A 13562-nucleotide genomic window follows, 5' to 3' on the forward strand; every position below is an offset into this window, starting at 1 on the left:
GCTGTTTCATCAACTTTGTAAATTTGATCAGGAGAAAGGTTTTCCCATCGAATGTGATCTTTGAAAATTCGTCAACGTAATTTTCTGCAGCTTCATAATCTGCAAAAGCTTTTCAGAGATTTTACACCTTGACGCTTCTTAGATTTGTGCAGGCCAACCTTCTGAATATTAACACTCTCCTTCAATGTTCAATTCTTTATGATACATTCTAGCTTGTTTCATGACCAACAAGCCATTCAGCGGCACATGTTCCCTTCTTCGTTCTCGAATCCATTCCATCATCACACGGTCGATATCTTCATTTTTCGCCCTATCTAGTGTTTTCCTATTTTTCATAAGTTTGTGATCACCACTGTCATGTGGCGGGGACGGGGTACTGAGGCGGGGACAGTGTACTGAGGCGGGGACGGGATACTGAGGTGGGGATGGGGTACTGAGGCGGGGACGGGGTACTGAACTTTAAGATCAGCCATGATCTCATTGAATGGCGGAGCAGGCTCGAAGGGCCGAATGACCTACTCCTGCTCTTATCTTCTATGTCACTGTAAAACTTCAGTAACTTGTCTTTCTGTTCCCTTAAGTCATCCACAGAGCTAACTCCAACACCATATTCTCAGGGAGTCGGCGCACAGACACACCCCGATCGATCAAGTTTCTGTAGTAACTCCACTTTCTGCGTTATTGATAATGAAAAATGTTTCCTTTTTTTCTCGCTGTTATCCATTGAGGTTTCTGCAATTCTTTTTGACTTCTTTATATACAAAGTCACAAGAAACACAAAGACAGCAAACAGCAAATGGACATCTACTCTCTATGACTGCTGAACCACAACTGACGCTTGACGTTAAGTGGCGGGATATCTTTCAAGCGTTGCCACGTCATACCTGCGCAAGTCAGGTCACCAAACAAGTGCTCCAAAAAAGTTTGGTTTTTGGGACTTTCCAGATTTTAGATGTCCGGATAAAGGATCGTGTACCTGTATTGCCTAGGGTAGTGGTGGAGGCTGGTACATTAGGGGCATTTAAAAGATTCCGACAGGCACATGATATAAGAATAACAGAGGGTTATTAGATTGTTGTGGAGTAGGTTTATATAGGCCAGCACAACACTGTGGGCCAAAGGGCCTGTTCTGTGCTGCAATGTTTTACATTTTCTGACCATTTTTCTTGTAGAATCTTTAATCTGCTTCTTCGCCCATCCTCACGGGAAGCACGTTCCACATCTTTCTCTGAAAAGTCTGTACATGTTCATATGAGGTGTAAAAAATAAAATGGGACGCACAAGCAGAAGGAACGAGCAAGTGGTTGGCTTACCTGGAGAGAGAACGCAATGTAGATAGCTACAGATCCAGTCACTGTACCAAGACCAATAAATGTACCAAAATCACTGAAAAAGGGGAAAAAAAACACATTGTAAACATTAAGCACCTTACATATAGCACGAGACGGCTTTCGACCAAAATGTGGTCACACCGGCCATCTGATTCTCCATAGTCTCTTCACAAAAGCATCAACCCTCACTGAGCTGAATCCCACAGATACTTGTTTTCGTTGACCAAGATCCACCGTGGGACAGGATTCACAGATATGGCATCACGCTGCCAAACGTCCTCCACACTGTAACCACAGTGGAGCATGATGCCAAAGACATGGACTATTAACCAAGTACAGATCCAACACACCAATACTTCCTGGGGTATGCATGCCTTCAAGAATGGATTTCACACACATTGATCCTCATGGGGATACATGCTGCAGATAGATAATGTCACTGCCACTCGCTGAGGCAATTCCACAGGAACCAACGTTCACTGGGATTAGCCACCACTGATAAGAAATTCTTACAGGGACTCAGTTCCTGACACACCTACTTCAAGTGTTGTAGGATTCCAGAAAATAAGCCCATTGAGTCTGCCCTGCCATTCCATCTGGAGCTGATCCGTTCTCCCATTCAGCCCCACTCCCTGGCCTTCTCCCCATAACCTTTGACATCATGACTATTCAGAAACCCATCAATCTCTGCCTTAAATACACTCAATGACCTGGCCTCTACAGCCACTGTGGCAGCAAATTCCAAAGGTTCAAGGGCCTCTGGCTGAAGAAATTCCTCCCCATCTGTTTTAAATGGACACCCTTCAATCCTGAAGTTGTGCCCTCTTGTCCTAGTTCCCTGAACATGGGAAACAACTTTTCCATGTCTACTCTGTCCTGGCCTTTCAACATTTGAAATGTTTCTATGAGGTCCCCCCTCATTCTTCTGAACTCCAGAGTCCAGTCGCGGAGCCGTAAAACATTCATACCTCAAACGTTCTCTGGAATTAACCTGGTGAACATCCTCTGCACCGCCTCGAAATTCTAGTAGATAATTTCTCAAGTATAGAGACCAGAACTGCATACAGTTCTCCAGGTGCATCCACACATGTATTCTGTACAGTTGCAGCATGACCTCCTTGCTCTTAAATTCAATCCCTCTCGCAATGAAGGCCAACATTTCATTTGCCTTCTTGATTACTTGCTGCGTCTGAAAACCAACACATTGTGATTCATGCACAAGCTCTCCCAAGTCCCTCTTGTTTACAGTTTCACCATCTCAATGATCATCTGATCTTTATTTTTCCTTCCAAAGTGGATGACCTCACATTTACCGACATTGTACTTCATGTCAGACGCTTGCCCTCTCACTTCATCTATCTACATCTTTTTGAAGCCAAATAATTTAGTGTCAATACCAAATCGAGATGTCACACTTAGTCCACTCTTCCAAATCATTCCTGTATATGTGAACAGCCCCGATCCTGTGACGTTCTGCTCACCAGATTGCCAACCAGAGAAATACCTATTTATTCCAAATCTTCGCCCCTCTCCAGACTCATTCTTTGCACCCAATTCATGCATCCTTGTTTTCTTGAGTAAGCTTTTTTCATGGCACCTTAGGGAATGCCTTTTGAAACTCCAAGTTCAACATCCATCTGTTCTTCGCTCAAAGAACTCCAGTAAAATTGTTAAACAAGACCTGCCCTTCCTGAATCCTGCTGTGTCTGCCTGATGGAACGATTTCTAACCATGTTCCTATTTCTTCTTTCATGATAGCATCAAGCTACCCTTCGGGATCTGAAAGAGGTGGCGGTAGAGATTGTGGAGGCATTGGTCATGATCTTTCAGCAATCAACTGACTCTTGCCTGGTCCCAGGGGACTGGAAAATCAGAAATGTCACCAAGGAGGGAGGGAGGCAGCTGAAAGGAAATTATCAGGCACTTAGCCTGACCTCAGTGCTGGGGAAGATGTTCGATAGTCAAAAATAAGATTACGGAGAACTTTGAGGCACATGACAGGATTGGCCAAAGCAGCAGGGTTTCCTTAAGAGAAAATCTTGCTTGACAAACCGTTTGGAATTCTTTGAGGAAGTGACCAGCCGGCTGGGTGAGGGAGATGGAGTGGATGTTGTGTATTTGGATTTTCAGATGGCCTTTGACAAGGTGTTGCACACAAGGCTACTGAACAAGATGAGAGCCCACGGTGTAACAGGAAACAAACTAGTGTGGGGAGACCATTGGCCAACTGGCAGGAAGCAGAGAGTTGGAATAAAGGGCCCATATTCTGGTCAGCTGCCAGTTGCTGGTGGTGTCCACAGGGGACGGGGTTGGGGCCACTTCTTTTTATGTTGTATATTAATGATTTTGATTCTGGAATGAATGGGTTTGTGGCCAAGTGAGGTGGAGGAGCAGGTCGTGTAAAAGAAACAGGGAGGCTGAAGAAGGTCTTAAGACAGATGAGGAGAATGGGCAGAGAAGGGACAAATGAAATATAATGTGGGAAAATATATAGTCACGCACTTTGGTTGAAGAAATAAACGGACAGACTATTTTCTAAATTATGGAAAAGAATTGAAAATCCCCAAATCTAAAGGGAATTGAGAGTCCTCATGCAGGAGCCTGAAGGGAAACTTGCAGGTTGAGTGGGTGGTGAAGAATAGAATCTAAGAGCAGGGATGTGATGTTGGGTTTAATAAGGCCCTGTGAGACCTCATGTGGAGACTGTGAGCAGTTTTGGGTTCCTCATTTAAGAAAGGATGTGCTGCTGTTGGAGAGGTTCACAAGGATAATTCCGGAAATGAAAGGCTCATCTTATAACGAACGTTTAATAGCTCTTGGCCTGTACTCGTTGGAATTTAGGAGAATGTGGGAGGTGGGGGGGATTTCATTGAAACATTTTGAATGTTGAAAGGTGTGGACAGAGTAAATTTAGAAAGTTTGCTTTCCTCGGTGGGAGAGTTCAGAACAAGAGGGCACAATTTCAGGATTGAAGGGCGTCCACTGAGAACAGAGATGTGGAGGAATTTCTTCAGCCAAAGGGAGGTGAATCTATGGAATTTGTTCCCACAGGTGAGTGTGGAGGCTGGGTCATTGGATGTATTTAAGGCAGAGATTGGCAGGTTCTTGATTAGCCAGGGCATGAAAGGTTATGGGGAGAAGGCTGGGCAGTGGGGCTAAGTGGGGAAAATGGATCAGCTCATGACTGAATGACAGGGCAGACTTGATGGGATGAATGGCCTATTTCTGCTCCTGCACCATATATGGTTGCATTTAAATTTTTCCCAAATCATCCAGTGTCCCACTCCCCTTGGCCACTTTGAATGTATGAGCTTTTAATTTGCTGCCTTGCTTTATTTTCCTTAGTTATCCAAGCCTGACTGTCCCCACACTTACTGTCCTTGCTTTGAACTGGAATATAATTTTCCTGAGCACTTTAAAAAAATCTTCCACTGTTCTACCCTACATCAAATCACATGTGATCACTCTTACCGAGAGGATCCCCGAGTACAAGAGAGGTCAGGTGACACGAACATGGCGGCAGTTAGAATTTTAAAAAGGGGCAGGGCAGCAGCTCAAAGCAGATTGGAGGAAGAAGCTGAGCATCACTGTAAAAGTGAGGGACTGTGTAGTAGAGCAGTTCATCAAAGGAGGGGCCACAGAGGGAGGGGCCTCCGTCAGAGTAGTGAGGCTTTGGCAACATCAGGTAAGGGATAGTAGGAGTCAGAAGGGCCACACCTTTCAAGGAACAAAAAGGATTCAGCAGGCAGGCACAGGTTTTAGATATATATTTTGTTCCTCTAGTCCAGGGGTTGGCAACCTTCAGCATTAAAAGAGCCATTTGGGCCTATTTCCCATCAAATAAAACCCACCTGGAGCCGAAAACCAGTTTGATCCCTAGAATGAAGAAAACCCCGCATATATCGTTTCATTACACTTATGCCATGTATATAAGGACTATAATTTGTTACATTTATGAAATAAAGGAACTACAAACAGAAAATGACTGCAAAACAACAAATTCTTTTGAACTCTTAAAAAAGACACTGGCGTGTATAACTTTCAAATAAAATACACAATGCGGGTCTGTTTGAGTCCATCCCTTACTTTTGGAATTTTTTAAAAAAGAAATATTCGCTTTAATTAAAAAGAGCAAATAAAAAAATGCCAGTTTGTATTTTATTCTGAAGGTTGCCGTCATCCGTTGATTTTCTTAGTCACGTAGCTACAGCAGGTCAACCGCCAACCTAAATATATAAAGCACAACTACATCAGTTCAGGGTCCAATATAAAAATATATATTTGCAAAATCTTCTTTGGCTTGGCTTCGCGGACGAAGATTTATGGAGGGGGTAAAAAGTCCACGTCAGCTGCAGGCTCGTTGGTGACTGACAAGTCCGATGCGGGACAGGCAGACACGGTTGCAGCGGAAAATTGGTTGGTTGGGGTTGGGTGTTGGGTTTTTCCTCCTTTGCCTTTTGTCAGTGAGGTGGGCTCTGCGGTCTTCTTCAAAGGAGGTTGCTGCCCGCCAAACTGTGAGGCGCCAAGATGCACGGTTTGAGGCGTTATCAGCCCACTGGCGGTGGTCAATGTGGCAGGCACCAAGAGATTTCTTTAGGCAGTCCTTGTACCTTTTCTTTGGTGCACCTCTGTCACGGTGGCCAGTGGAGAGCTCGCCATATAACCCAAAATAATAACTCTTTAAATGATTTTTTCACTTGGTTAATGTGACTTCTGTTCCTGAACCTCACTGCACAGCTGACCAATATCAGGGCTGTAAGACGTCACTTTGATCGTCACGCAGGATTGCATGCTGTCATCTGTGAGGTGCAAGGATGTTTGCTTTTTATGTAGTTCATGCTGGAAAAAACCTCCTCGTATAGGTATGTGGATCCAAAGATCGACAGGACTCTGAATGCATATTTTTTCATGTTCATATAGGATTCGGGAATTGAATTCCATGTTTCGAACACAAGTTTGTCCGGTTTGGGGAGGTTTTCAATTTCACTCCATTTGTGCTGAGCAAGAATGACCTTCTGATGAGCAACATCTTCAAGATCAGCTGTCAAGCTTCTGAACTTAGACACCCAAAAGTCTTTGTCAACTATATCGGCCAGTTCGATCTCAAGATCGGGTTGACTCTCATTGAATTGCGGAGCAGGCTCGAAGGGCCGAATGACCTACTCCTGCTCCTATCTTCTATGTTTCTATGACTTACATCTGTAAATGCAGTCATATTCATCAGAGATAAATCGACGTTTAGGGGAGTGAGAGGGAAGGACAAAGTGTTTTTTCCTCTCTGAACTCACAGAATCTCTCCCCAAACACAGTTTGCATCGCAATGATTGCACGCTGTAAATGCTCGTAATTGATCTGATTGTGAGCTCCTTTGAACTCTGAAAGAGGGGAAGTGAGACAGCGTACCTTTCTGTACATCTCCAGCAAACATTGTCATGAGCTCAAATGCCAAAATCTCCTCCAGCATCTGCAGGGCTGTGCCTTCTTTCCCCTGAAAACCTTTGTTCAGCAAGTTAAGGGGCACTGTCTGATCCACCATGACGTGCAGCTTTTCCAGCCCATCTGGCTGTTTCAGCTCTGGAAAGGTGAGCCCTTTGCTTTCCAGGAAGGTTTTTACAAGCTCCAGACATGCAGCAAACCGCTTCAGCACCTCCCCTTTGGACAGTCACCGGACTTCCTTGTGCAGCAGGAGATCAGAGTATGTTCTTTCAACTTCTTCCAATAATGAACAGAACTGGCGGTGGTTTAATCCTTTTGCCATTATTTTGTTCGCTATCTGTATGACAAGATTCATAATTTTCCCAGGCCACCCTCTCATTCTGGAGGAAAGGTTTGAGCGCCCAATGCCTCTTGGTGCAGAGTGCAGTGAAACATCAGCAGTTTTCTATCTCGCGACTTCTGAAGTCAAGTCACAAACCCCTTCTGTGCTCCTGTCATACTTGGTGCCCCATCAGAAGCCACTGACACCCAGTGGGTGGTTTATTTCTTTGGTCTTTAAACAATCTAACTCTGCCTCACAGATGTCCTCCCCTCATGTTTGGCCTTTAAGTGATATCAGCTCAATGATTTCTTCCTGTGGCCCAGAAGAGTTCACACATCTGCATCATAGCGCTATTTGCTGAATATCACTTACACTAAAATTTGTCATGGGCGATTGAATATGCTGGAGTTGAATTAATGTCCCTAATTAGTTGACTGGTGATCATTTCTGCCAATTTTATGGTCCTGTCCTTGACAGTCTTTGCAGAGAGTGGCATATCTCTGATTTTCTGAACAATTTCACTTCTGTTTTTGAAGTACGAGAATATGTGTTCTGATATCTTGATAAACGATTCTTTTATATCTTCCCCATCTGTGAATAGCTTCCCATGCCTGCCGATCTCCCGAGCTGCCACAAAACTAGAAGTACTTGAATTTGTAGATTTCATCCACTTCTGATCATCTTTCCGCAGCAGTTCTGAAACTGCTCTTTTTCTTTCATCTCCAGACGGGTATTTTTCAGCAAAAGCTGTGTGTTTATTCTGGAAATGTCTTTCAACATTTGATTTTTTGCTAATTTCTCGCCACATATTAACAGCTAAACCAGCTTTGTCAGCAGTGGAACCAAATGAATCTGTCCATGAAGAATTAAATGTTCTGTTTTCATCAGAAACTTTTCTTTTCTTGGATTTATCCACGGTTAGCTTACCGGGGGTCGAAAGTTCAAAACAAGTCACTTGTCGGGCGGCGACAATCACTACAGTACTGTGACGCAAATTTTGATCGACAAAATAACACATTTTGTTTTAATGTTTCAAGATCACCTTAATCTCCAAAATAATAATTATTACATTGATAAAATTAACTAAATAAAAAACAATTTAAATAAAATAGCCATTTACTGTATTCACATTGTTTTTTCAAAGCCACAGGGAGCCACGGCAGAGGGATAAAACAGCCACATGCGGCTCCGGAGCCGCGAGTGGCAGATCCCTGCTCTAGTCAGAATCAGTGGGATTGGCAGCCAAGGTAGGGGGACACTCCTCTTGCAGAATGTGGGTCATCAGGGAAGCCAGCAGGATCCCTGACAACTTTACCTGTGAGAAGCCCATCCAGCAACAGCTCTTGACAAGTGGAGTTAAGGGTTTGGAGTTGGAGGGGAATAAACACCAGATCTTTCGGGAGGTAGAGGGGGTGACAGACAGGAGTTACAGGGACACCATCACACCTAGGAGGCAGGAGGAGGGTAGATGGGTGACAGTCAGGAGAGGGAAAGGGAACAGGCAGGCAGTGCAAGGCATCCCTGTGGCCGTTCCCCTCAATAACACATATACCATTTTGGATAAAGTTGGCGGGGATGATCTACCAAGGACAAGACACAGAGATCAGGTCTCTGGCACGGAGTCTGGTTCTGTGGCTGAGAAGAGAAGGGAGGAGAAGAGGTGAGCTGTAGTGATGGGAGATTCCATAGTTAGGGGGACAGATAAGAGATTTTGTGGGAGAGATCGAGTATCCCGGATGGTCTGTTGCCTCCCTGGTGCCAGGGTCCAAGATATCTCAGATCGAGTTCACAGCATTCTCCAGAGGGAGGGTGAGCAGCCAGATGTCGTGGTCTATGAAGGGACCAATGATGTGGGTAGGAAGGGTGAGGCGGTCCTGCGAGGAGAGTTCAGGGAGTTAGGGGCTAGATTGAAGGACAGGACCCTTCCTTCTCTTTTCCATCTTTAGTTCTTTACATATACATTATTTTTACATCTTCATACTTTATCGGGGAAAAAGAGAGCTTTGTTATATGTATTAAAAAAATGGTTTTCTGGGGGGGGCTGGGGGGGAAGAGAATAACCGTCACTGCGAAATCAGTTGACGCTTGCGAGCAAGATCGCAAACCAAATGGAAAGGGGAGTTGTGGTTGCCCGGCAAGGGATAAGGGACAACTCAGAAAAATGGGGTGCATTTGGTGTTATTGGGTGTGGGAATTGTTGGAGTATTTTATGTTTTAAATGTGTTGTTATACACTGAGTTTAAAAAGGGAAAACTGAGAGATGAAAATGGGGAAAAGGGGGATGGAGGTGGCGAGGAGGCGGAAAAGAGGTGTAAACAAGATATAAGATGGCCATGTTGAATGATATGACTATAAACATTAATGGAATACATAACCAAATTAAAAGGAAGAGGCTACTAAATTTAGTGAAAAAAGATATAGCATTTGTGCAGGAAACGCATCTAACTGAAGTGAAACATAAATTAAAGAGAGACTGGGTAGGACACGTAGTGGCAGCATCATATAATTCAAAAGCTAGTTAACAAAAATGTACCAATCAAGATTGAGGAGGAAATAACAGATCCAGCAGTGAGGTATGTAATGATAAAGTGTCAGATATACTCAGAATTTTGGAATTTGCTGAATATAACATAACATAACAATTACAGCACAGAAACAGGCCATTAGGCCCTTCTAGTCCGCACCGAACCAAACACCCCTTTCTAGTCCCACCACCCTGCACAATGCCCATAACTCTCCATCTTCTTCTCATCCATATACCTGTCCAACCTTTTCTTAAATAATAAAAATGACTCCGCCACCACTATTTCTCCCGGAAACTCATTCCACACGGCTACCACTCTCTGAGTAAAGAAGTTCCCCCTCATGTTACCTCTAAACCTCTGCCCCGTAATTCTTAACTCATCTCCTCTTGTTTTAATCTTTCCTCCTCTTAACGGAAATAGTCTATCCACATCCACTCTGTCTATCCCTTTCATAATCTTAAATACTTCTATCAAATCCCCTCTCAACCTTCTACGCTCCAAAGAATAAAGACCTAATCTGTCCAATCTCTCCCTATACTCTAGATGCTTAAACCCAGGTAACATTCTGGTAAACCTTCTCTGCACTCTCTCCACTCTGTTTATATCCTTCCTATAATTAGGCGACCAGAACTGCACACAGAACTCCAAATGAGGCCGCACCAACGTCTTATACAGTCTCAACATCACCTCCCAACTCCTATATTCCATGCAATGATTGATAAAGGCCAGCATACTAAAAGCCTTCTACACCACCCTATTCACGTGAGTTTCTACCTTCAGGGAACGATGTACCGTCACTCCTAAATCTTTCTGCTCTTCTGTATTCCTCAATGCTCTCCCATTTACCACGTATGTCCTATTCTGATTCTTCTTACCAAAATGAAGCACCTCACACTTATCAGCATTAAATTCCATCTGCCATTTTTCAGCCCACTTTTCTAAGCAGCCCAAATCCCTCTGCAATCCTTGAAAACCTTCTTCATTAGCCACTATTCCACCTATCTTAGTATCGTTTGCATATTTACTAATCCAATTCACCACCCCATCATCTAGATCATTAATGTATATAACGAACAACAATGGGCCCAATACAGATCCTTGAGGCACACCACTGGTCACCGGCCTCCAACCTGACAGACAATTATCCACTACCACTCTCTGGCCTCTCCCTTTCAGCCAATGTTCAATCCATTTGACTATCTCAAAATTTATACCTAAAGACTGCACCTTCCTAACTAACCTTCCATGTGGTACCTTATCGAAGGCCTTACTGAAGTCCATATAGACAACATCCACTGCGCTACCCTCATCCACATTCTTAGTCACCTCTTCAAAAATATATGCACCTAACGAGGAGGATTAAAAACTTATGCAGGATATTTTTTGAAGATTGCAGACACACAAGAAAATATTTTGATAGGAGGGGATTTTAACCTTAATTTGGACCCAATGTTAGATAAAACTGGACAAAAGTAAAAAGAATAAAGTAGCCAAATTTATGGTTAAATCAATGCACGAAATGAAGCTTATGGACATATGGAGGAGGCAGCACCCAAAAGAGAAGGAATATTATTCGAGTAGGCATAAAACATACTCAAGGATTGATATATTTTTGTTGTCGCCCCATATTCAAGGGAGAGTTAGGAAAACTGAGTATAAAGCTAGACTACCTTCAGATCATTTGCCCCTGTTATTAGCAATAGAACTGGAGGACATCCCACCAAGAACATATAGATGGAGATTAAACTCCATGCTACTTAAAAGGCAGGAAATTAGAGAGTTTATTGAACGCCAAATTAAAACATATTTTGAAATAAACACAGAATCGGCAAAAGATAAATTTATGCTATGGGACTCAATGAAAGTCTTCATTAGAGGGCAGATAATAAGTTATGTAACTAAGATGAAAAAGGACCACAATCGGGAAATAGAGCATTTGGAAAGGGAGATAGTAAGTACAGAAAAGGAAATAGTGAAAAGGGATGATATAAAGATAAAGAGAGAATTGGCGTCAAAAACATAAAATACGAAACAATACAAACGTACAAGAAAAAACACAGAAAATATTGGCCTGGCAACTTAAAACAGAACAAGCAAAAAGAACTGTATTTGCATCAAGGAAAAAGGACAAACAAATCACATATAAACTAAACAGAGATTAATGAAAACTTTAAGGAATTTTATGAACAATTACACCAAACTGAGAACGGGGGGAAAGAGGATAAAATAGAAGAGTTTTTAGCTAAAATTGAACTGCCGAAATTCCAAGAAGAGGAACAAAACAAACTGATAAAACCATATAAAATAGAGGAAATACAGAATATATTAAAAAAGCTGCCTAACAATAAAACACCAGGAGAGGATGGATTCCAAATAGAATTCTATAAAACATTGAAAGAGTTATTAATTCCTCCTCTCCTGGAAGTAATGAATCAGGTAGAAGAAACACAAAACTTGCCAGACTCATGTAAGACAGCAATAATTTTTCTTTCTTTGGCTTGGCTTCGTGGACGAAGATTTATGGAGGGGTAATGTCCACGTCAGCTGCAGGCTCGTTTGTGGCTGACAAGTCCGATGCGGGACAGGCAGACACGGTTGCAGCGGTTGCAAGGGAAAATTGGTTGGTTGGGGTTGGGTGTTGGGTTTTTCCTCCTTTGTCTTTTGTCAGTGAGGTGGACTCTGCGGTCTTCTTCAAAGGAGGTTGCTGCCCGCCAAAACTGTGAGGTGCCAAGATGCACAGTTTGAGGCGAGATCAGCCCACTCGCGGTGGTCAATGAGGCAGGCACCAAGAGATTTCTTTAGGCAGTCCTTGTACCTCTTATTTGGTGCAGCTCTGTCACGGTGGCCAGTGGAGAGCTCGCCATATAACACGATCTTGGGAAGGCGATGGTCCTCCATTCTGGAGACGTGACCTACCCAGCGCAGTTGGATCTTCAGCAGCGTGGATTCGATGGTGTCGGCCTCTGCCATCTCGAGTACTTCGATGTTGGAGATGAAGTCGCTCCAATGAATGTTGAGGATGGAGCGGAGACAACGCTGGTGGAAGCGTTCTAGGAGCCGTAGGTGATGCCGGTAGAGGACCCACGATTCGGAGCCGAACAGGAGTGTGGGTATGACAACGGCTCTGTATTGCATTTTGGAAAGGCAAATCTAAATAGGTCATATACATTGAATGGTAGACAATTGAGGAGTGCAGAGCCTCAAAGGGATTTAGGAGTTAAGGTAAATAGTACCCTCAAAGTTGATACTCAGGTAGATAGAGTGGTGAAGAAGGCATTTGGAATGTTGGCCTTCATAAATCGGAGTATTAAATTCAAGAGTTGGGATGTTATGATGAAATTGTACAAAGCATTGGTGAGGCCAAATTTGGAATACTGTGTGCAGTTTTGGTCACCAAATTATAGGAAGGACATAAACAAAATAGAGAGAGTGCAGAGAAGGTTCACGAGAATGTTGACAGGATTTCAAGGTTTGAGTTACAGGGAAAGGTTGTGCAGACTGGGGCTGTTTCTCTGGAGCGTAGAAGATTGAGGGGAAATTTGATGGAGGTGTTCAAGATTTTAAAAGGAATACCGAGAGTCAACGTGGATAGGCTTTTTCAATTAAGAGTGGGGGAGATTCAAACCAGAGGCCATGGTTTGAGATTGAAGGGGGAAAATTATAAGGGGAACATGAGGGGAAATTTCTTCATGCAAAGGGTGGATGGGATATGGAATAAGCTTCCGGCGGAGGTGGTTGAAGCAGGGATGTTATTTACATTTAAGGAAAGACTGGATAATTACATGGAGGGGAGAGGATTGGAGGGGTATGGACCAGGTGCTGGTCAGTGGGACTAGGAGGGTGGGGATTTATTCTGGCATGGACAAGTAGGGCCAAACTGGCCTGTTCTGTGCTGTATATGGTTATATGGTTATAAATTAACAGAGAGGTATAACCAAGGTGGTTTGC

At 43.4% G+C, this 13562-nt stretch overlaps 1 protein-coding gene across 1 annotated transcript in view; it reads right to left on the reverse strand.

Moving 5' to 3' along the window:
- preb (prolactin regulatory element binding) overlaps nt 1-13562 on the reverse strand; it is a 48487-nt gene that overhangs the window by 18108 nt on the left and 16817 nt on the right. Inside the window, exon 4 of the mRNA XM_069930602.1 lies at nt 1314-1386. Coding sequence (XP_069786703.1) covers nt 1314-1386 — 73 coding nt within the window. The remainder of the gene's footprint in view (nt 1-1313; nt 1387-13562) is intronic.

Source organism: Narcine bancroftii, chromosome 4 (assembly GCF_036971445.1).
Source record: "Narcine bancroftii isolate sNarBan1 chromosome 4, sNarBan1.hap1, whole genome shotgun sequence".
Taxonomy (NCBI): domain Eukaryota; kingdom Metazoa; phylum Chordata; class Chondrichthyes; order Torpediniformes; family Narcinidae; genus Narcine; species Narcine bancroftii.